Source organism: Harpia harpyja, chromosome 1, assembly GCF_026419915.1.
Source record: "Harpia harpyja isolate bHarHar1 chromosome 1, bHarHar1 primary haplotype, whole genome shotgun sequence".
NCBI lineage: Eukaryota > Metazoa > Chordata > Aves > Accipitriformes > Accipitridae > Harpia > Harpia harpyja.
Window position 1 is genome coordinate 84,088,036 of NC_068940.1, and position 24,800 is coordinate 84,112,835.

At 39.3% G+C, this 24,800-nt stretch overlaps 1 protein-coding gene across 1 annotated transcript; it reads right to left on the reverse strand.

Annotated features, from left to right (window-relative positions):
• Positions 1-41: 41 nt before the first annotated feature.
• On the reverse strand, positions 42-23,621 carry STEAP2 (STEAP2 metalloreductase). The gene is given in 9 exon segments (XM_052802720.1): positions 42-137; positions 139-269; positions 3,231-3,320; positions 9,219-9,366; positions 15,390-15,554; positions 17,181-17,708; positions 19,350-19,871; positions 22,947-23,087; positions 23,498-23,621. Coding segments are annotated over 7 exon segments (1,635 nt in total). The 5' UTR covers positions 19,842-19,871; positions 22,947-23,087; positions 23,498-23,621; the 3' UTR covers positions 42-56.
• Positions 23,622-24,800: the final 1,179 nt, after the last annotated feature.

Genomic DNA, 24,800 nt, shown 5'->3' on the forward strand with positions numbered 1-24,800 from the left:
CAGATGACTCATGCCTGGAAGGTGGGGACAGAAGCGTAAGGGGATTTGGGTATTTTCTACTTGCTCACAGTTTTCACCCCTAGGTTTGCTACGGCATCTCTCAGCTGTGAACACGGGATGCTCCTAAGGGGACGCATGCGTATCTAATGTCTGCGTGGTTGTATTCTGAAACGGTGTCTCCAGGATGGGAGTGTGGCTGAGCCCGCCAATGCCAAACTGTCCGGGAACACCAGGCCCTCTGCTGGGTTTACTGTGATGGGTGGACATGCCTGGAGGAAGACAGCTGGGTGTCCAGAAGTGGCCGCAGCAGAAGGTGACACCTCATGGTGTGGTCACAGGCACTCTGCTGGGCTGCTCATTCCAGCTGCCCTTCATTGGATTTGGGTATACTTTGGACAAGTGGCACATATGCAACTTTGGAGACACACATATCCCAAGTTTGGCTGCAGGCAGAGTTGGTATCAACCTCAGTTCTCATTAACAAGTAATTTTTAACTCCTGTGGTTCCAAAAAACCATTTTAATACATGAATAAATTTATTAAATGCTAGGATAGCTGTCTGAATTTCCAGACAGCTTTTATAGGAAAAGAAGCGATTGATAACAGAAACAAGAAAGAAACCTTCATTGTTCCATCTATAACCAATACGGTTCTTATTTTCACTCTTCCCAGCTTGTATGCTATACCCCTCCCATTTCATATCTGCCTTCTTCAGAAATAAGGAAGATATATATCATGTTTAGTACTCACACAGGCTATACAGTTCTCCTTCCATCAAAGGGGAAATACACAATATGACATGTACCCAGCCACACTCTGCATTTTGTAGAAGTTCATCCTGTATACAACTCCAAAATGATAGCAAAAATATAGCCTAGCATAGAACAGGACTATAACTTGGAAAATACAATGACCACTTTGACATCCTTAACCTCCCGAGTTGCATTCATAGGAATACAGGTCATACAATGGCAGGACCTGTAGAACATTATAGTGCATTCACCTAATGCGACAGTGCAGCTGCCAGTCTTGGAGCTGGTGTTTGACACTTTTCATCCATCCATGTACACACCCCTCTCCATTCCTCTAACCATTTTACTAGCCCTTCCATGTTGTACTTAAACATTTGTTTCTGTGAACATATTCTCAGCGGCGGTCTTGTATCTGGGCCTGCACTGGATGGAACAAGATTTTTTATTAAGCATTTGAGATGAATTGTAACGACAATGCTTATAGGTCTGGAAGAAGTTAGCGCTGAACAAACAATTATATAATTTTTTACTTGGTGCCGAGATACTTACTGAAGTTGTATGTATTCAAAGTTTTTAAGCTTATGAAAAAAAAGTGCTAAAATTTACTTTTACTGTGGCTTAAGTGGTTTTAAGTTCTGTTGCTTGTGTTTTGAATGACAAATGTATAAAGAACGTACCTAAATTGGGCAACTTGGTCTGTAAATTATAAGCTTAGGTCACATGCCATTTGTTGGCTGACTGTTCCAAAGATCATATTGCAAAGCTCCATTTGCTCACTGTGCACCTTCTTCATAAAAGAAGCTTTTAAAAATTGGGATGAAAGCTACACTGTGCAAGTCTGACTACAGCGATTCTGCTGCCCTTGGCAAATGTCCATCCTCAAAAACCTGCAATCAACAGTGAAAATATTTACTTAACAGTTTTCTACCCCTGGACAGGCTTACATTGTATTTTTATCACATCTACCTCTTCCGTTGGTAATTGTCGTGGTTTAACCCCAGCCAGCAACTAAACACCATGCAGCCGCTCACTCACTCCCCCCCACCCAGTGGGATGGGGGAGAAAATCGGGAAAAGAAGCAAAACCCGTGGGTTGAGATAAGAACGGTTTAATGGAACAGAAAAGAAGAAACTAATAATGATAATGATAACGATAATGATAACACTAATAAAATGACAACAGTAATAATGAAAGGATTGGAATGTACAAATGATGCGCAGTGCAATTGCTCACCACCCGCAGACCGACACCCAGCCAGTCCCCCAGCGGCTATTCCCTGCCCCCACTTCCCAGTTCCTATACTAGATGGGACGTCACATGGTATGGAATACACCGTTGGCCAGTTTGGGTCAGCTGCCCTGGCTCTGTCCTGTGCCAACTTCTTGTGCCCCTCCAGCTTTCTCGCTGGCTGGGCATGAGAAGCTGAAAAATCCTTGACTTTAGTCTAAACACTACTGAGCAACAACTGAAAACATCAGTGTTGTCAACATTCTTCACATACTGAACTCAAAACACAGCACTGTACCAGCTACTAGGAAGACAGTTAACTCTATCCTAGCTGAAACCAGGACAGTAATAAATAACATTCAAGACATTAAGGCTATAGTACCTTACTTCTGAAAGTATTAATTCACAAGTATTATATGTGAAGTCTTACAAATGCTAAGAAATACGTTTAAAAAGTAGACTTGATGTAGAGAGGATTTCTGTTTTGACTGAGGACAAACTCTTTTGGTGTGAAGAGACATTTCAGCAAACTCTATTCTTGAGGTAAAGTTAAATTTCATAAAACTACAGGACTGTGTAGTCAAATGTGTAGGACACAGCTGTGCATTAGAAGATCAAGGTTCCATATCTAGGTCTGCCATTAATCTCCTGTTGACTTTGCTAAGTGAATTATTTCCTCTACCTCTCTATCTGCTGTCTTACAAATGAGGTTGCAAGCTCCTGAAGGACTATTATTCAGTACAGATGCACCTTTCGTGTGCTGCAGTGGGGGTCTTCAGCCCTAGCCAAGTGATGTCCTTTCCTTGGCTGTATTGAACCTGTAGACTTTTTCCAAAGCCATCTGCACTGTTTATCAAATAGGACACTGAGCAGTTTATAGTATAGAAATCAGAGTCTTTCTAAGAATCAGTCTGTTAACTCCTTGTCTTCCTTTTCATTCTCATTTCTTCATTTGGTCAGTAGGAAGGGTAAAAAGAAGGAGGGGCATAGGAACAGGAAAGTGCAGAACTGTCCTGCCAGACCTCCTGTGTTTGATATCCACAGAAAAAAGAAAAGAACAGTGAAGTGGCTGGCAGTAGACTCAACCTTAAACCTGGAAAGTCAACAGAGCTTCTAACATCTGGATTCACCTGCCTATACTATTAAAATACAGTGTTTGAGTCATTGCGTGGTATGGATTTGCGGGGGACTTTCACGCTGATCTTTTATTATTGTAAGGAAATGCAATAAGTCACAGTAGACAGAACTTACACTTTTGTACAGTACAAGGTACAGCTGGACAAAGGTGGAAGTTCGGGGCCCCAGCTGCCAGCATAGTATCAACACTCAGTAAAACAAGCACTGTGATATAGAGAAACAGGGTGAGATTTTTAAAAAAGCTAAGAAAAGACAGACTTCAAGGACCAAAACATTACTGTTACATCAGGCATGGCACAAATAGATATTAAATATTTTGAATTTTAAAAATACCTGAATTCCATTTGGTAATCTGGGAAGGCTATGTAACTTAATGTGAAAGCAATGCGATTCCTGCCAGCTTCACTGACTCATATAGTGCTGACCTCTAGTCAAGCAAGACTTCACCTCTCATGTATTCTTTTCCTCTTTCCTCTTATGTTGGCATAAGCCTCTATGGAAAAAAGTTATGTATTTCCCAATGAAGGATCGCAAAGTGGTTCACCTGTTTTTCTCATTTAAACAGTAATGCTTTCTTACACACACAACCAAACAGGAAGAGCGTCTCCACCTGGCAAACTTACTCATGCCTAGCAGTCTAACTTTTGGCAGACTTTTTGTTTGTTCAATGAAAAGTGGACTGAATATATGCTGACAGTACTGTGGTGCTCCCTGTGTTCTGAAAACATGGAGAGTACTTTACAGTAGGATATGGGATATAGCTTTCCAGTGTGTCTGTGTGAAATATGTGTTATCCAGCCATTGTAAAAGAAACAAATTGCCCTTTAGAATTTTTTTTATCAACTCACATTCAAGTTCTACCTCTCAGAGAAAATGTTGAACAGAGCACACATGTATTATAAAGAAAAGCAAGCTAAAATTTATTATACATAAGCACAGAAGAAAAAGCCAAATACATGACATTGACTTTTTATTGATTTTTTTGTAAAACACAATCTATGGAAAAATAGATAAAAGCATTACTAATAATTTATAATAGCTCTGTTCAGAGAGACAGCACAAACTGACAAACACAACTACAAAGAGAATATTGCACATGGGAGACGTACTATGCTTACTGCAAGACACTGCCAGCAAGACATGAGAAACAATATATAATGACAGAGATCATTGTTCAAGTGAGTTCAATGTGTCACTGATTTTAAAGGCTGTAATCTAATTAATTCAATCAGTATCATATAATGATACAATATCAGTACTGCAACATTACTCATTACATTGATAGAAAATACTACAGGACGAACAGCCAAGAAATCAAAAACTCGTGTATTAGGAGATGCACTGTCTGAAAGGAACTATGCGTATGCATCTATTACCACTGCATATATGAAAATATTATACTGAAAAACTCAATCTGTCTAATTTTTATGCACCTGATATATCTAACTTTCAGAGGAAATCTTCACATTCAGAGAAAACTAACTATATTCATACCTGTGAAATTTATAGCCTCTTGGAAACTCATTGCCTTACATTAATTAATAATTTCCCTTAGTGCTAGTTGGGCAGCAAGTATAGCTAATAACATATAGACACACACACAGAGACACACTATTTTATAGGCAATTAATGCCAAATAAAAATACAAACGTATTTTCTCATGTTGGCACATCATATAATGCACAATGTTGGAACAAAAAGTTAAACGTGGCACCAATTCACAGTAACCATTACCACAAGCTAGATATGCAAAGAACTTGCAAAACAATTACAAAATAATTAATCTCTAAATAATTCAAGAACATGGATACTTAATTAACTTGTACATAGTCGCCACAGTTAATAGAATTGTAAGATAAAATTAAAGACACATATGGAACCTGTAATAGAACTGTATTTTAGACAATGTTAAGAAAGAATACCTTAATATCCATAGAAAACGAATAACCTGTTGCTAAATACAGAGCTCTCAATTTTCTAATATGATGTGTACAGTTCTGTGTTACATATTAAGCACTATTTTTTTTTTTACTGAACAGTAACGAAGAGAAATGTTTACTTCATTATTCATTTTTCATTAGGCAGTAAGCAATTTATATAGAGCTACACAAAAATATTTTTACAGCAGGCTATTCTTCATATTATGTATTTATTCTCCTAAGTAACTAAGATGTCTAAATGAATTTAGTTGTTTATAATTAGGCAATCAAAACTAAACTTTTAGCCTCAGGTCTGTTTCCAATGAGAAGTCCAAATGTGAGTCCTTCTATAGAAATCAATGTGTTTGATTACACGAATAAAGATTCCTTATGTGACTAAACATATGCATGATCTGATATATAATGTGTAGTAAATGCATGAGTACCATTTTACTTTCAGACTTATAGTGTCTTGTTAGAGTGAATTGGTCTTTAATGAACACTGCAAACTACTAAATCACAAGTCAACTTGCCATTCCAGTTAGGAGTAAATACATGGCTTAATGGGAAACCATATGTCTTTTTGTAGCACAAATATTTAACAAAGTGTCTTCATATATTTGATCTAAAAATATCATCTATTTATTAATACTTTAATATTTCAACATTTCAATTAACTTATAAAATCAAAACATATTTTTAATTTTCTATACACACAGTTTGGAAAAAGGAACAACACATCATTATTCTCTCCAGACACCTTTGGCAGTTCGAAATTTAACAGTTTAATGTTCTTGAAGAAATTTAATGATGAAATGACTTTTTGCATAGGAAAGAGGCCCAATATATTTCTATATATACTGTGAGTGGTTGCATTACAGTACAAAATATATGGACTTTGACAGTAATATTCAATTAGTACAGTATCTTAGTTCTGCAACATCATCGCTATTGCATCAAATGAATTAGTTGTAGGGAACATGTATGTTAATTACCTATTCTACAGAAGTGTAGAATTACTATAAAATAATAGCAGCATATTTAATTTTGAAATGTAATCAGATTGTCAACAGTAATGGTTTCTGCCCTAAATTTGTTCAGAGGTATGAAATTCTGCTCTCAGTTATACCATCCCATTCTAGTGATTTCAATCAGGTTTTGTGCACAGGACTGGGGTAGAATGTAGTGTGGTATTTATCCCATCAAAATTCTCCAAGACTTTGTGTATTCTAAGATTTTTAAAATTAATTTTATTTAAAGGATTGAAGCACAAATGCCTAAGCTTTGTGTGGTTTCCCTTTGCAATAATGGAATAGGAAACAGGCCAGGAAATTCAGTTACGTGTAATTCTGCAAGCTTTTCAAGACATATACAGCTTTCTGTATTGGAATGCATTTACAGACAGGCAAAGTAAGTTAGAAGTTTTAATTGTCACTTGTTCTTCTTTTTTATGTGCAAATCTCATTTGTACTAGTTTAGGCTCCTGTCTATCTCCAACAATGACAGGTTTTTCACTTAATGTCTAGGATGTTTGATAAAATAGTATTGTGCTTGTGTATCACCACAAGTATCACTGACATAGCTGCATATTGGAGGAGGGACAATAAAAGTAGTACCTTGAAACTCAAAGTGATTTATTTCTGGAAAAAAGAAAGAATGCAAACTTTTTAAATTAATTTGATAGGTTTATTAAACTTTTTTTTTTCTCTTCCATCTTTTTCTTTCTTTTCCTGTAAAAAACTGGGAAAGTTTCAAATTTCTAAGACAGCTAGATAAATTTTTGAAAGAAGTAGTTATTAAATACAATAGTCCAGAGGCAGCACCTCTCTCAAATAAGTCCTAAATTATTGATTTCCAAGAGGCTGAGAGGTTATGTCAGAAGAAGAATCACTGGACACATGCTCTCTTTTTGGAAGCATCTGCCAGTTGTCAGCTATTGGGAGACAACTCTCAAAGACCTTAGTCTGACCAATTATAGCTGTTATTATCATTTACTTTTCAAAAAATAGTGAAATAAAATGAATTTTCTCTTTCCAATTGCTTCCCCCCCCAGCTTAAAAAGGAGAATAAACATGCATTTTCCAACTATTTGAAATGGAAAATTTGTGAACTGAAAAAAACTTCTCAAATTTCTGTTGACATGCATGAAATACAGTTGAATTTTTTTTCCAAAAAAATGTTTTCACAAACCTCCATTTTCAAAAAGAATTCACTGACCTCTCATTCGATACAAAACATGTTTAAAGACATATAAAAAATGCTTTAATTTTGGAAAAAATCATGCAAATATTCTATTTTTCATCTCTAGATTTGAACATGCTTAAAATGAAAGACAGTTCAACTGTCTCTTGATTTGCAACAAACCCAGAATATACACCCCAAATATAAGTTTGGGGAATATGAACACTACAATGAAAATTAAATTGTTGTAATTTTTTGAATTTGAAATAAAATTAAGAACAACTACCATGAACTCTTTAGATTTAGGTTGGTGTAACTGGGGGCAGTTTGATTCTAGATTCTTCTTGTTCTGTGGAGCTGTTGGTTTCACTACAAACAGATAATGAGATTTACAGCACTAATGATGTGTAAGGATAAATTCAAGCTTAAGTACTGTATATTTCTGATGTATCATATGAATGACAAATTCTTGCAAAGTAATAAATAATAAGTGAAGGTTCAGCTAAGAAAGTCAGAGATCCTGAACAGTGCAAATATAGATAAGAAAATGTAATTTCATACAAGTAAAGAAAATCAGGACCAAATACACATTCTGATTCACTGAAATAAAGGTTTTGCTAATTAAGCAGGAGTAGCCTGAAGGTATGAGTTGAGTTCAGCTATTTTGTTAGAGAAGAGTAGAACCTGACAAAGCAGTAGTAATAAATAATTGTGGATGTTCTTTTGAATCCCACAGGAAATGCAAACGTCTAGTTTTGGAGATGAATTCATTTTTAAGTATAAGAATAATAATTTTGTTTCTCAAAAATTCAGGCATATCCCAGAGACACTTGTTGTAAAAGTAAGACTTTTATATAAAAATAGAAGATTGGATTTGCACAAAAAGATACTAAGAATTTAAGACAGACTCTGGGAAATTCACATATAATAACTGAAACTCCAGTGTAGAAACTTACAGAAATACATGAGTATTGTGATGCTTCCCTGTTGTATCAACATATTGGAAGTTTCACCATGAAAATGGATTTTTATTGTTGCAGATTTCTCAGCTTTTTTTTTGTTTGAAAATATTTCCTGATATTTCAAAATCATTCTAGAATCAAAAACTAGTTGCTTGCACACATACCTGCAAGTCTTTCTATACATGTATGACACTATTTTGTATTTTCATTGTATGATGTATGGAAATAAAGAGATGCCAAATGTCTAAAATCCTATGTGAGACTTTGAAAAAAATGACCCTGCTAGCACAATACCATTTGCTTACAAGATCTACAATTACACCATAATTGAAACTGGTTTTGCATATTAAAATCATGGAATAGTGTAAAACCACACAAAAATACGTATACTGTACATGTGCAATACATTATTACAAATTAATTTAAGTTGTTTCAAAACCTGATTATTTCCTAAATTATTAACTCTATTAGTATATATTCTGAACTCACCAACCCAGAAGTGTGGTTAAAACCAGAGTTAAAAATAAAAGAAACACTGCCCAGAAAATGTGGTAGTAATAAATAGCACTCTGACACATATGTTCTAAGTCAAAGAAATATCTGGAAAGCATGGTTATAATAAAATACTGTTGTGATATAACTGTGCAAAGGAGCATTAAAAAATTCCGATTTCATAATTATCTGCCCTCTGTAATTCAAAACAAAAATATTTTTGTAGTTTTCTGAAGTAGTAGTCTTCAGTAATGAATCTCTCTTAGTTTGGTTGAGAGCTTGTACTATATGCCAAGCAAGTCCATAGTGACTTTACTCATACTTAACTAAACTCCTAAAAATACAAGTTTATGACAAAAAAAACCCCAAAACCAAACATCTACAACAGTGCTAACAAATATTAGTCTATCATCACATCACAGTTATCCTTTCTGGGGAGAGATGTGGAACAGACCCACTTGCTTCTTCTATAACATGGCTTTTCTCCCATCCTCTTCGAATTCTCCTCAGTTTCCTACTTACACATGGCAAAAGTAAAATGATCTTACCTAGAATTACAATGGAAGGCAGAACAAGGGCAAGAACAAAATTTGGTGGTGTATAAAATCTGTAATACTCTTCTTCAAAAGCTCTTTTCCATCCATAAATCAGTACATGGAAAGTACTTATGAGCAGAGCAACGTATCCAAGTGTAGACTTTGAAAAAAGAGAAAACAGGGAAAAAAGAAGAGATAATAGTACTTGGTCCTTCATCCAATAGCTCTAATCCATTACTTTAACATTTCTATTAGACATCATGTTAAAATCTCTTACCTATACACTATTTAAAATTAGCAATATGTGATTTTAAGTTCACATGTTCTGAAAACTACAGACTGAACTGAACACTGATTTACAACATGTCTCTGCTAGCATCTACAGGCCTTAGTCAAAGCTGAAATGAAGATTACGTTTGCCCAAATTCTAAGTACTGGAAGTCAACTTCAGGATATGTATGTGAATAGGGAATAATCCCAGTGAAGTTACTGGAACAACATCAGTTGTGATCGGAAATTAAGTTCCCTGTTTCTTAACTATGAGGCTAGATCACTTCCATGATTCATGATTATGGAACAATGCAGTTCTGCTGGAAGAGATCTGGGCCTAGCACTCCAGATTTTTATCACTCTGAGAGGTGCAGTTTGCTTCTTCCTCACAGTGGCCTACATCCACTTGTCTGAAGTTAGCATAAACCATCCCTTACCTCCCTCCATCAGCTGTTGCCTACTGGTTAATGGGTATGTCTGGACTGCAGGACTTGGGCATAACAGCACAAAGCAATGATGCAGTTTGTCATGAACAGGTAGTGCCAGATGAAATGTGAAGTAGAAGGTTCCCACAGCACCCTGCAGAGGACCTCTCATCATGTAATGTAGAGCATGCCACAGAAGGTAGTGCTAATAGGGGCCATTCACTGTTTCTGCGAATCTGCCATTTTAAGAACTCTGTAGTTGTATTGCTCTGCAGACTTGAGTTAAATGTATTAATGTTGACTTTCCCAAACCATGGTAAAAAAAGACCACTATGCTTTGAATTCTGGTGGTGATCAAATGAAGAAAAACTCTTTTTTGGCCAAAACTAATGTAATGACTAACTTGGTTGGGAAACTTCTGTAGCAAATCATTGAAACAGAGAATGAATATTAAGAAAGGTAACTGGCTACCAAGGTTTGGTTTAATTCCAGCAACCAGAGAGGCAAAGAAAAGTGCAGCTTAAGGGTCTATAAGTCTATAATAGTGAAAGAATTAATTCTTTCTACTTCAAGATTAACCAGTTTCTAGGGAAAGGAGAATGTCTGAGCTAATACCATTTGCAAGGATGTAGAGATATAATGGTATAAAAAGGAAAATACTTTTGTTAATTTCTAGAGATTGGTACCATGTGTTTTAACTTGCCAATATTTATGCATTTTTTTACCAATGGTTTCAGAGCCATGTTGGTACGTTTTAGATATGCTGCACCCTCTTTTTAAAAAGAACAATTTGCTCTCAAAATATTCTGTAAGAAACAGAACAATCAGACAACCACCTGTGGATATGAAAATGGCATATGCAGTATCTGAACAGAAGTTCTGCTAAGAAATTTGGACAGCAGAAATACTATCAAACCTGATGTTTGAATATGTTATTGCAGTTTTTTGCTAGTATGACTGTCCTGAATTCACTGCTGTTGTATCACTGCCAGCAGGCAAAAGGGCACAAGTGAATCATATCCCTCATTTCTTCATCAGTACTTCATCAGATGAGTACTATAACAATTCTTGAAAAAGAAACAGGAGGGAAATATTATACAGACTCTTCCTAAATTTAAAAAAGAAAAATTAATGCTTATTTAAATTCCATCTGCAAACTACAGTTTTGAGACATCTCTATATGTCTTTCTATCTAATGGTCAAAATGGAAACTAACAAGTACGTCATTTATCAGTACATTTTACTAACAGCACAAGAACAAGAAAAACTTACGATGCACCTTTATTAAGTTCTTTTTTTTGCCCTGTTGAAAGTTGCCATATGATTCTTTGAAGTGTTGGTAGGGCATGTGCTAGTATGTACTGGACCGTTTCAACCACTCATCTAAAAATCTAACAAAGACAGTCCTATAGGAGCTTCTGTCACCTACTGATGGTATTTCTTTCTACCAGGCCCTTAACTGCTATATTTCTGTGCTGTACTTTTAACAGTAATAACACTGCTTAGCTAGAAAGAGGATGTCCTCCACACAACTTAGCATTCTGCAGTCTTTGGCTTGTTTAGTCAGGGCATATCTGCACTAGAAAGTTCCATTAAGAGCATTTATCCTAGCTCACAGGTACTGACAATGACTTTTCCAGAAGTACAAGCAAGACTGGCTGCCTTTGCTACTTAAATAAAACCCCACTGCAGGAGGCTGTGTCAGAACAAAACTTCTGTGTTTGTTATAAAGACATGATTCTTCAGTATCTGCAAATGTTCAAAGACTACAGCAATGGCTGTACAGTAGTAAAATGAGGAAACTCAGAACTGACTGAAACAGGCTTGGACGAAAAGACATAAGCTAGTGCAGGAAAAGGCACTGCTGGGCAGCTGAACAGTAAAAATAAAATCAGTTGGTAGCACTGGATCATACTACAAATCTTGGCCAGCGGTAGTGTCAGAAAGCCATATTCCAAAGTTGACCACCCCTATGGATTTATTTGAGAAATAAATGATGATTGTGCTGTGGGAGTTATTAATTGCTAGAAGGCAATCTGTTTAATACTGGAAAGGTGAGAGAGCTGCTATCATTCAGGTATGCAAGGTTATTTTCTTCTGCACAAGTTTATGACTGGACAATGTGGAGGAGGGAATACAGGGATTAGAGACAATGGATTTCCTGAAATGTAATTACGCTTCAGATGGAATATACATGTTGTGTTTCTGTCATCCTTTCCTGGCTTCTTAAGACACAAAAAGAAAGGGATGAATGTGTTTACAAGAGCTGGAAGATCACTTACACTGATGTTACCACAGGGAGGCCAGGAGAGGCGCTAACTTCTTTAAGAGCACTTTAAGAGGACTTTTCAAACAGCAAGAAGGGATACTTTTTCTTCACTGGTAAATTCACATTGGTGAGTGGTAGCAATATCAGTTGTAAGTCTTGGGAACCCTCTGCCTAGGCTCTAGGATGGCTGCTGGGAAAAGGGGAGGAACAACTTTGGTTGCTTTGCTTCCTTATCTTCCATAATACTGTGTTTCCTGGAAGCTGAGTTAATAGATAAGCACATTTCCTATGGACTCCCCAATATTTTAGCTTTTTTCTAAGTCCTCCCTGTTTTGTTTCTTTTCCTTCCTGATCAAGTCAGTTTTTTAGCCAATGAGGGAGATTCCCAGCCAAGGCCACTGATAAACTGGACAAACTGGCATTGTTTGGGGCAAACAAAAAAATGGTAAAGGAGTGGAAAAATGCAGGAGAAAAATCCCTGAAATGTTACCAGGAAGATGTACGTATATAGAGACACAGATCTGCTGTGGGACAAATCTGCTTCAGGTATTTCTACCTTCACAATGGTCGAGTAATTCCAAGCAATTTACATATACAAAAGGTATTTTCCAAGGCCTACATTTATGCAACGTATACTTCAGACTCCCCCAGTAACAGGATATTGCTAAACTTATAAACAGGCTGTAGCAATTCTGACTGGAATCTTAGCCATAAACTTGCTAAATGCTCGGGCCTCATTCTTCTTTACTCTGGGGGAAAAGTATCCTATTCTTGTGGGAGAACCAAGGCAGGGCAGACCTTCCTCAAAGTGTGTGTGTGCAAGAAAAGTTTAGCAATACTGTCTCCAAAAAACTTTAGGATTGTGCTAGCAGACAAAAGGAACGTCTACAAGAAGATCAGCTTCCTACTACACAAATGGCAGATTTGCACTGATTGTTGCTAACAAACATAAAGCTCAGCTTTCAAAGCCAGTGTGCTCTGTCCATTGCCACTTTGCGTGATGTGCTTTGGACTTGAACTTAGACTGGAAAACAAAAGCAGCAGCCATTTATACTTACATTATATATTTACAGTTTAACTTCCTTCAGAAGACTGAAGGACACAGTGCAGCACTACTTGCAGACAACATTCTCCATTTCCATGTATTTTACATGAACACTCAAGGACTGGTTTCAATAAATGTCTTCTTCTGTTTGCAGTGTGTTGGTTTAGGTTAGTTATTATGCCTGCTCTGACAAAATACAAATTCTTTTATATTTCTTGCCCATGTCTACCGTTGTTCCTTATCCAAATATGTTTAGAAGAGGAAAAGAAGATTAATGAAGTGGTGTTTAAGAAAACTGATGCATTAGTTTATCAGCCCCAGCTTCTTCCCTGCTTCTTTCCTCAGTAAGCTCCAACTCTGGGTCATGTTAAGATGCCTGCAAAGTTTCATGTTAAATTTCCATCATCTAGGATCTCCTACTGAGCAAACTCTTCATCACTGTCTCATTCTGTGGCTCCTCCATCTGGATGTTATGAGTGTTTGTCTCTGAATCATGGTGAAGTAATCAGATATTTTTGTACAGTGGTCAGCTCTCTACTGCAGCAACTCCCAAGTTTTCTGCTGGTCTCTTAGCTCCTGGTAGGGCTGACCACATTCATACCGTGAGGGAGTGAGCAGAGCCTGCACTGCTTCTCCTCTCAAAGTCCTTTTCCCTTGATCAAGCAGCCTGGAATTTTTGGGGCTGCTGACACCTGTGTTGTGAAACCAGGCTAGGTAAGGTGGAGGCATCTCCAAAATAATTGGGGATATCAAAGACAGCAATGATTTCTGAGCAAAAACATTCACAACCGGCATTTCTTTACAGTATTAGGAAGACTGTGGTGGAGGTCTGTTTGAACCACTGTAGGTAGGGGAGATGCTGCTCAGGGCTTGTACTACTGGAACAGGGCTAAAAAATAGTCTGTACTGTATATGTTAAAAATTTGTTAATCCTAAACTCAGATTTTCCTAGTAGGAATCAAGACTGAGTATGTTTTAGCAGTAAAACTCTTTAGAAGAGGCCAGACTCTTATTTTGATGAAACTGTTTACTAAGATGAGTAAGCAATACTATGTTGTTCTCAGTGCAAAGTGCTGAGGTAAGAAACTGTCTGAGTGTGCTGACTGACTGATTCTTCACCTGTCAGATGCAAAACAAGTTCAGCAATTATTGTGGGAAATCAGCTGAGATTCAGGACTAAAGCTAGAGACATGCTGCTTTTCCCAGACAAAAAAAAAGCAGCACTGAGATGTTGGGCTAATAGGTCCACTTTGTCCCCGTGACTTAGAGAAGATTGAGAAAATTAAGTTCAAATTCACTTCAACATATTGTACTTCAGTAGAAGAAAAATATAAAAGACAGTAAGTATTATGATGTTTTATCAGTTCTACTTGCATACTGGGTACAGTGAAGCTTGTGCAGAAATGCAGACTCCTTTTACTTTAGTGAGAGATCACTGGAAGTCTGTTTTCTGATTGAAAAAAGCAAGAGGACTTTTTTGAAGGACAAGTAACTAAATAAAGAACAACTTACATCCTGAGAAGTAATAAATGACAAAGTACCTTTAATCATCATTAACTTAAAGGAAGTTTTTAGTAGTTCAATATTTTTTGTGACTAAAAATTACAAATTATCATAATTAATTACCACTACCAGTTCTCTTCAGCATGTAACGCAGAATCAACTGTAACATACCTCCAGAGCAAACAACTTGTTCCCAATCAAATTCCTCAAAATACTGACAGATTATTCATTAAAGTTCATAATTATTTAGATTTGGAACTATTTGACTTTATTTACAGTGGAAATAACTGCAGTAAATATGACACAATAAAAAATGACCTTATAGACACATCAGTTTGTCCAAATTTATCTAATTTGAATTTAGCAAGAAATTCTAACAATGGAAAAGGAATAGATTAGTGCTCATTTGGTCTTAGCTATGTTGGTTATTTAAGACCAAGAAGTGTAAAATGTAAATTCCTGTTCTAACACTCATGAAATGCTTAATGTGCCTTCATGGTAATATATCTGCTGAGTAAGGCTATGTTTTTTCACTAACTTACCAGAGAGAGGAAAAAAAAAAGTTCTCATCATATTGCAGAGTGCTTTTGTTCATCATCATCACCACCACCATAATCATCATCAAGAATTCTTATAAACAGCAAAACCCGCTTATTTAAAAAGTAACACACCTGAATAAAACTGAACTCCCTCCAGTTTAAGGCATTGTTTACTGAAGGGATGGAAGTTACTGCCAGTAAAGAAAGCAATCCAAGGCTCATTATTCCAAAGGAGACATACATTTCAATTCGCCACACTTCTTCCTCATTCCAAGAATTTTCAACATTGGCGTGAACCTGATGAAAGAGCAGAAAGGAAGCACTTTATTCTACAGAATATTAAAAATACCAACAGAAGTTATTTTGCTGAGTAAAAGTCTACAGTCACAGGACAACTATAAAATGGGGTCAAATATTTCAGAGGTTTCCTCATGTCTTGGAGAAAACCAACTATTTCCTTACTGCTGGTATTGGCTCTGGTTAGATTAAAAATATGTTAAACATGGAAACTTAGATGAGTTGTTAAAAGAAAATGTAACATTATATACTATTCATAACAATTACATTATAAAAACAGATAAATCTGCGCATTCCTGTACACTGTAGAAAAGTAGCCGTGTTCTTCAGCCCCTGGAAACTTAAATTCTATAACATAAACTGGGTAAACCTGCAACTTGGTTTTAGTTTGTTACATTTAGAAATAGTTTAGCATCATTTCCTGTTTTTTGCTTCAGCTCCCTATGCCGAGTCCAAGTTATTTTGCCTCTTTCACTGCTGACATCAGATACATCCAAAATTGTTCTCTTTTGAGAGCTTTACCAGAAAAGTAACTCAGGTCCTTAACAATTAAAAGACTTGGATATTAAATTATTTTCCCACTTTCAGGTGAACTATTGTGATATGGCATGTCTTGAAAGAGGTTCACTAGGAATATCAGCAAGTGAGAGTTTTACAATATTATTAAAACCAAGATAATTTCTTAGTAAAAGTATCGGTGGGTCCTTTACTAAGTGTGAACAATTACAGTTTCTTCCTGCCTTTTACAGTTTTGCTCTTCCTGCCTTTCTCTTAAGTTCAATTTTTCATGCTAACCTTTTTAGAATTTGTGGACCCAATGCCTGTTACTTTGTTCCATTTGATTTGATACTTTAGTTTGGTTTTCTTTCTGTTCCATCACATCTCTCTTTCCTGCAGATTTTATGTGCTGAATGACAATGCCCCTTTTCTGGCAATGCTGCTTTTCTGCCACTTTAAAGGTGACAATAAGCTATCTCACTGACAGACAGAAGCATCAGACCCTCTTCTAAAGGATGATAGATTTGTCGGAGATTGTTTCAGGGTTATGCAAGATCAATTGCTCCTGGGAACTGAGTCAATCTCTATTGTCTGTAATAGATGATGTTCACAGAATTTTTAATGAATAAAATATTTTTACCACTGGTCCAAAATGTTACAAAGTAACAGCATTTTCATTTTGTAAAAATAGATTCATCCGCAAGCATTATTACAGTATCTACCCTTATACTTTTCACACTTTTAAACACATGATATACATACTTCACCCATATGTTGTCTCTCTATGTATAGAGGAACATACCTCAGAAGTTTCCTGCTGTTGCTCCTGTCCTGTCTATCCTGCGTTCTCCTTGTGTATATTACTATCAATCATGGATTCAAGTAGGACACATCCTTGATTCCCCCTACCACACAAACTTGACTGCAGCCTGACGCACGAGGTGAGCACAATGCACAGATGTTTCTTTTAGTCTCCCTTCTTATTCAGCACTAGCTAAGCATAAGATAACCCATAACATTCTCTGCTGAAAACAGTGGAACAGATTAAGAAAACATATATATAGTATTCATGAGCCATACGCATACAGCCAAGGCATTTTTAACTCACTGAACTAAAGATTGACTTACCTGTTGATATGCCATATTGAGGAACAAGTATCGCTCCGATCTCCTCATAGGTAAGCAGAGGCTATATGCCACATGCACTGTTGCAAAGAAAAAACTGAGCAGTCCAAGCTGCTTTCGACACTGGAGCCAGTTGTCCAGCCAAGGTGGAAATCGCCTATACTTAGTACCATAGTAAAGCTGGTAAGCAGCTGCAATAAGTCCTGATAAATACACTAGAGAAAGTAAAGTGATAGCAACAATTGGTAGAGTCTTGTTCACAATCTCAATGGGGATCTTGTAAAAGTCACTCTGCTGATTTCTCACATATGGATGGATTACATCTCTGATGAAGGAATAAATGAAGAAAAACGTTGCCAGGCTAATGGCAATCACTACAGGCCCTTTCCACAGTGTGAACAGTCGCAGAGGTAAGTTTTCAATCTCCCTTGAAGACGACAATGCCCCCAAATCAATAGGAATAAAACTGAGCTGACGGGCAAGCTCAATAACTTGATGGCGAGCCTGAACATTGTTACTGCATATATAGACCTGTTGGGAAAGTCAAGTGAATTGTCTGCAGTCAGAGAAAGAGACTCAATGGTTAAAAAAAACCCCACCACCACAAAAACCCCTTAAGGGCCTCCAGGTCAAAACCACTACTGCTAGAACTGTACAGTGTTATCCCAGCTTATATCACCAAGATGAGAATGAAACCACACACACAAATGCAGCCAAAGTGACAATATGCACACTGATTTAGCAACAGAATAACCAAAACAAAATTGGCTTTTTCTTGGGAGTTAATAATGAGTTGACTGTGGGATGCCCTGGTAATCTGCATACTGAAACCTCCCACAGTGAAATGTCTGCAGGACTGGATTGAACTTGAAACAATGGCTAAAAGCATTTCAGAAAATCACGAGTCTCTCAAAAATACAGGAATCTTGAATGATGACTGTAGTATAAACAGAATGAAAAGCAGAGAATTGTATAATCTCTCCATGTATAACAATTTTAGCTTAATTTCACAATCCAGACTTCTGCAAAAATTGAATGTTTAACAGAAAAGACAAAAACTAGCAGATAAATAAGAACTCCTTTGAAAGACCAGTTATTCCATAGTGGAGGAAATGCACTGCTACAAAGTACTTTAAAGTTCCTTTAAAATTTACAGTGGGCCATAGTTTGCCAAACACTATTTGCTGATCATCTGCATTAGAGTAAACATGATCTGTTTTGACAGAGTTAATTACTTATAGTGCAGTGGTATTCTGAAAGGGGGTAAAAATAATACGGTAAGGTTATTTTTAAAATTCTGCTAATTCTGTATCAATTGCATTCCATTTAAAATCTACCTGAAGCGTCGAAAAACTCTAATTTAGTCTCCCGTGTTCACGTTACACAAGTCATTTCTCAGAGTTCATAAAGCCATGAAGGACTGGGTTCTTGCATAGGCTTAAATCCTTTGTATCACTTCAGCAAAGCATGAAAAACATAAAGCTGCCTTTTCTATACGCAGGATGGATTTGGGGAACATACTGGAAAGGAATTTGAACATGATGTTCCCAAGCAGTCCTGGATAAAATGAATGATCACTTAGAAACATATGTGCCTCCTTCTGTTTCTTCATATTTATGATCTTAGGGCATTCTAAAAGCTAGATAATTTCTTTCATTCTTTCATTCACTGTTACGTTGAATGCAAACATTTTTAGAACAGCTGACTCCTGAGCCCTGGGATCAGGACCTCAGATTTCTGTGCATCTCTTTCAATAGTTCACCCCATCTAAACCAATACTAAAACTAAAATATACTGGGAAAGACTGCCTCTATCCTTGTATAGAGCATAAGGATAAAAATTAACATATTTCCTACAGAAGACATTAATACCCAACTCTTCTCCTCTGTCTGTAGTCATCTAAAGGTCAGCTGTCCAGTCTAAGCTAGTATCCACATGTCCTCTACAATCTTTAAAGATAAACAGGCACCCCAGAGGACAATTTGGATGCAATGGGATCCCATACAGTGGGACGAACTAGACTCCGGAAGTTTTTTAACTTAAACTAAAGGCCCAACATTTTAGGTACATTAAGTCAGGCAGGATGAATCCCACGAGTTCTGGCTGCTTACATTCAGTTCCTGTCATTTTCATCTCACAAAAAAGTTAAATTAATACAAATATAACATTTACCTGTCTGCTGGCATCCTTTGGTCCTACCTGCAGTGACCAAGCTGAAACGACATTGAATCCTTTGACAATCAGGGAATCTGGGAAAAGTGATGCCAAATACTCTGCATTGGAGTCCGGATATTGGTCTACTCTTGTATTATTGCTGACATCAATCAGAATTTTACCAGTGAGTAAATGTTTGAGGTCCCACAAAGAGGCGTAATGTTCTCTGTGTATGGCTACAAAAATTATGTTTGTTTTTGTTACTGCATCTTCATGGTGAGTGACATCAACCACATGGGGAAAGAACTCAGCAGCAAGTTTAGGGTTTCTGCTTCCTACAACCACGTGGTACCCGCATCTGATAAGTCTAATCGTCAATGACTTAGCAAAGTCTCCACTTCCAATGATGCCTATTGTGATCTTACTGGCATCCTTGATGCCATTGGCAACATTTGGTAGAAAAGTTTCATTGAGGTTCTTAGGACTTCCCATCATAGAGATTGATTCCATACTTCCAAGACACCAAACCTACAATGATTTCTTCGGGGGGGGGGGGGGGGGAAGAGAAAAAAGAGAAAGCAACAGAAGGAAAAATGCAGCATCATACAATTTTACGAGACATCAGAATCCATAAACACCTCTGGGAGCAAAATCTGTGGTTCTAAGTTTCATGTTATATTTTCTCCTTAATAAAGTATGTGCTAATCAATGTTGTCTTGCAATGAGTCACTAATACAAGGAGAAACATAAAATACTTCAAGAACTTCAATAATACAGTTACAGAATTAAATGATAATTTTTTCCATCTTCTCCTATTTCCTATCTTCCACTGCCCTGGAATATTGGACCACAAGATAAGCCTGTGCTCCTGAAACTAATGGTCAATGCAATAATGAGAAGAAACATGTAAGAAAAACTGGGTAATTATGGAAAATATTAGAAGGTAGAGATAGCTGGCCTGTGGCTGGCATAAGGACAGTGAGTTCATGGAAGCTGAATGCCATTAAAAGCTTAGGCAGGTTATTACTGTGGTATCCTATATTGGCCAGGAAGGAAGGGATGCAAAAGTCTCAAAGCTGCAAATGTCATGGCTACCACCATGACAGACATCCGACACACTCACCTGTCAGTGTGGGAAATGGATTCATGCCCACATGGATCCAATGGCAAAGACAACAAGGGAAATTTGTCAAGGCTTATTCATGAGATCACTAATGACACTGCTAGGTCAGACTGCTAGGTCTGGCCATGGATGTATAAGGATTAACTGTGGGTGCAAGGGTGAAGGATTCAAGGCCATGGGTCATAAATATGCTTTACAGAATTTTCTGACCAGGCAGAGAAGATAAATCCTGGAGACAAATACATGGGACATCTCCACAACAGCAAGAGATAGATTTCATGCAATAATAAAAGGGAAGAGAGTTTTAGGACTCAAATTCAGTGCAGTGAGGGAGGCCTTGAAGAAGAACAGGGGCTAAGGCTCACGAAAAAATTAAAAAAAATATTGCTATAGCTTTGGAGAGAAGAGGTCACAGAACTGCAGTAAAACTGTAACAAAGACAAAAAGACATAAAACCCCAACAAAACAAGCCCCAGGAGGGAAGTCTTCACATGAAACCACAGTTACGACCTAAGTGGTTCTGCACTGTAGAACAGCAATGAGTTCTGAAAATGAAGGAAGCAATGAGGAAAGGCAGGCTAAGAAGGAGCAAAGAGAAACCATGAGATTGCCATCTTGGGAGCAATCAACAACAGACCACACAGAAAGGAGGAGCTGAATGAACCTCTTCCTGAGCCACCATCCAAGAGCTGATATGATGGTAACTAATCACCAGTGGGGGACCTTACCCAGTCATCAGCTAGGAATACAGGATGTATGGTGAACAACCTCCCACAATTAAAAGTAGCATTGTGTTTCAGAAATTGGAGGAAGCTAGTACAAGAATGGACACTTTTCATTTCAGCTTTGACTAGAACAGAAGAACTCACTGAAACTGCACTCTAACAACGGACAATATGTGAAAGTGACCATAAAATCAGTATTCTAAGAAAAATTCTAACAGTGATCTTTCTGGCAGAGGCAGCCCATATAGATTTTTATGCATGCACTGAAAAAACATTTCTTTCTTACCACATGACCTGAAATGTATCTAACACATGACCAAAATACCAGTATTTCCTGTACTATGCTGGGCACACATCCAGGAACATAATGAAAATAGCTGTATTTTGATCAGATGAGAGATATACATCAACTGGATATGACAGAACATGTACGCTTTCACCATGTGATTACAGAGGCCCATTTCAGTTCATGCCATGTGACCTGAAGGTGTTGCAAAACTTTGGGATAGAAAGGGAACTGCCATGAGGAAATGGGCTACCAGTACCATTTAACCATACTGCAGCCTACTTTCAGTTTTTGTCCAAAGCATCCTTAGGAGAGTGGGCATCAAGGATTTGGACATGATGAATTATTCTGGTGAGCTGAATTTGGGCCACTGGCCAAAGTTTCTCACTGCCTGTTCTAATGAAAGTAGAGTGTGAGGAACAGAATAAAACTAACAGACTTCATAAAAAACCATCAGGGAATAGGCAGACATGACTCTTGGGCAAATAATCTAAGAGATGGAAGAGATCAGAGAGCTGGCAGTTACTGAAAGGGACTATATTAAATGCACAATAGCAATTCAGAGGAAAGAGGGTGTGTAAGACTCTTATAACTGCATCAGGAGAGCTTTAATAACCTGAAAAGTCACACAAAAAGTAAAAAAAAAAAGGGGGGGAGGGTGTGCATGGCTAAGGACAGTATAAAGAGACATATCAGAACAGCAATGGTGAAGGACATAAAGGATAACAAGTAAAGGTTCCATAAATACAATAAAAGACAGAAGGCAAGGTTTATCACTTAGGAGGAAAAGGAAAAAATTATAGGTGACACAAAGTAAGACAAAGTGTTAAGTGTCTTCTTTATTCCAGCCCTCAGCAGAAAGGTTAATTGTGAAGAGATATTTAATGAAATTCCTTTTACGGGGAGACAGAAAGTGAGGTCAAAGTGGAAAAAAGTAAGTTAAGAGTAAAGGATAAAGTTAAAGATAAGATAAAGATTTTCAAGTCAGCAGACACTTATGAAATCCACCCTTGATGCTTAAAATGCTGATCGAAATGACATCTTGAGAACTCAGAGAGGACAAGAGAGGCAGACTAGCACATACCGCTAAAAGAAGGGAGGAGGAGGACTGAGGAAAGCAAAGACTTGTTAGCCTTCTTCAGCCTCTGGACAGATTTTACATCAAGTTACTGAGCAATCAATTTGTAAACAGATGGGAAGCAGATGATAAGAAGTAGCTAAGGCGGGTTGTTCAGGAACAGACTGCAACAAAACCAACCTCCTTTTACAAAATACCTGGCTTCACAGATATAAAAAATAGTAGAAGTGACATAAACTTGACATTTGCCCTTAGATAAGCTAAGAAAACACTACAGAGCTACGTCAGCCAGAAGGTGACACAGATGTGAAAAACTGCTCTTGGAAAAATAACTACTGGAGAAGAAAAACAGAGAGCCGGGCAGTCACTGAATTTGTGACCACCCGCTCGGGCGGGAACTTACGGGGCGAGGGCTGAGGCGAGGGGCTGGCTGGACGCGGGGTGCAGGCCGGTGCCCCCTCAGCAGGCTAGCGGGCGGCTGCGCGATGCGGCTGTCCACCCCAGAGGAGCTCGGCGGGGCCCAGATCCTGGCCGGCATCTCCAGCTGCAACGACAACATCGCCCGTGACGAGAGCGGCGACTCTACCGCCTGGCCGGTCGCCGCCCCGGCCGCCTCCGCCCCCCCCGGGCAGAGCGGGGGCAGCGCTGCCAGGCCCTGCCGCCGCGGGGCGGAGGCACCCCGGCTCCGCGCCGCCGCCAGGCACCGGGAAGCCCCTCGAGGCTGCCGGGGGCCGGGCCGCACTCAGCCCCGCTGCCCGACCCGCTCCGGGGGGCCCCCGACACCGCCAGGCCCGCCAGAGCCTGCCCGCAGACGGGGGCAGCCGCGGCGGGAGTCCGCCGTCACAGCGATGGGCAGCGGGGAAACCCCCGCGGGGCGACGGCAGGCACGGCTGGCCTGAGGAGGCGCCCGGAGGGGATGGAGCCACCTCCCGCCCCGGCCCCGGTGCCGCTCACCTCCTCCCGCCCGCCAGGAGGACCAGCGTCGCCGCTTCTCGTCCTCAGACTCCGGCCCCGCAGAGGCGGGCGGGCAGGCGGGAAGGCGGCGCCTGTCTTGCCGCTGCGACCCGCCCGCTGCGGCCGCTCCACCACCGACACCACCGCGGCCGGGAGGGCGGCGGCGCGCTCCCGCCGGGACTGAGGCGGCGGCGGCGGGGTGACAGCGCCGGGGGTCGGCGGCGTGTGGGGAAAGAGAGGGGCGCGGCCAGCCCCGGGGTGCCCTCGGCCCCGGCCCCCGGTCACTGCCCTCCGGCCACAAACCCCTCAGGCCTCCGCAACGCCCCAAGCACACGCAGACCCAGACGCAGGGTCCCCCGACACGGCGCGGGGACCTCGCCGGTCCCCAGGCGAGCTCACCGGCCCTGAGGGCAAAACGTGCCTCTCCTCCCGGGCCCTGCCCTGTCTCGGCTGCTCCGGCCCTGGTTTGTTCTTCAGCAGCAACCCTCCCCCGGCTGCTTTTCCTTATTCTCTCCTGGCAGAAGGGTGCTGCTGGCCCTCAGCCGGTGCCGGCTGCAGGTGAGGAATCATAGAGTCATAGAATCATAGAATAGTTTGGGTTGGAAGGGACCTTTAAAGACCATCTAGTCCAACCCTCCTGCAATGAGCAGGGACATCTTCAACTAGATCAGGTTGCTCAGAGCCCCGTCCAACCTGACCTTGAATGTTTCCGGGGATGGGGCATCTACCACCTCTCCGGGCAACCTGTGCCAGTGTTTCACCACCCTCATCGTGAAAAATTTATTCCGAGGCGGTGTTGGACGACCCTGTGGCCCAGGCCAGCTTCTCTGGGTGTGGATAGTGGGGAGGTTGCTCCCCACGTTTGCTGTGCACCCGGTGTACTCTGTGCAGGTGGGAGTTGTGCTCTGATTTCAGTGTTAAACAAAATGAGAGGGCATACAGGGTTCAACCGCATAAAAGCGAAGCTAAACCTCAAGATCTGAACTCTACATTGCTTGGCCAAGGAAATTTCCAGCTGAAAATAAATGGAGCTTTTTTTGTGAAAAGGTGTAGCTTCTGATTTTAATATTTTCTGATTTACCAAATAAATTCCATCTTTCATTAAGCTGTGCTGTATATATGACAATGTGTAACCCTCAACCCTTTGTGTTTAACACATTTAAAACTGACCAACACATATAATGATGTATGTCTCTCATGTTGCTGCAAAAAACTGACACATGCACAGATGATTGAAAAGGAGCCATATGATCGCAGTGAAACACTGAACGTACCTGTTTTTATCCTTTGTGTGTGCATACTG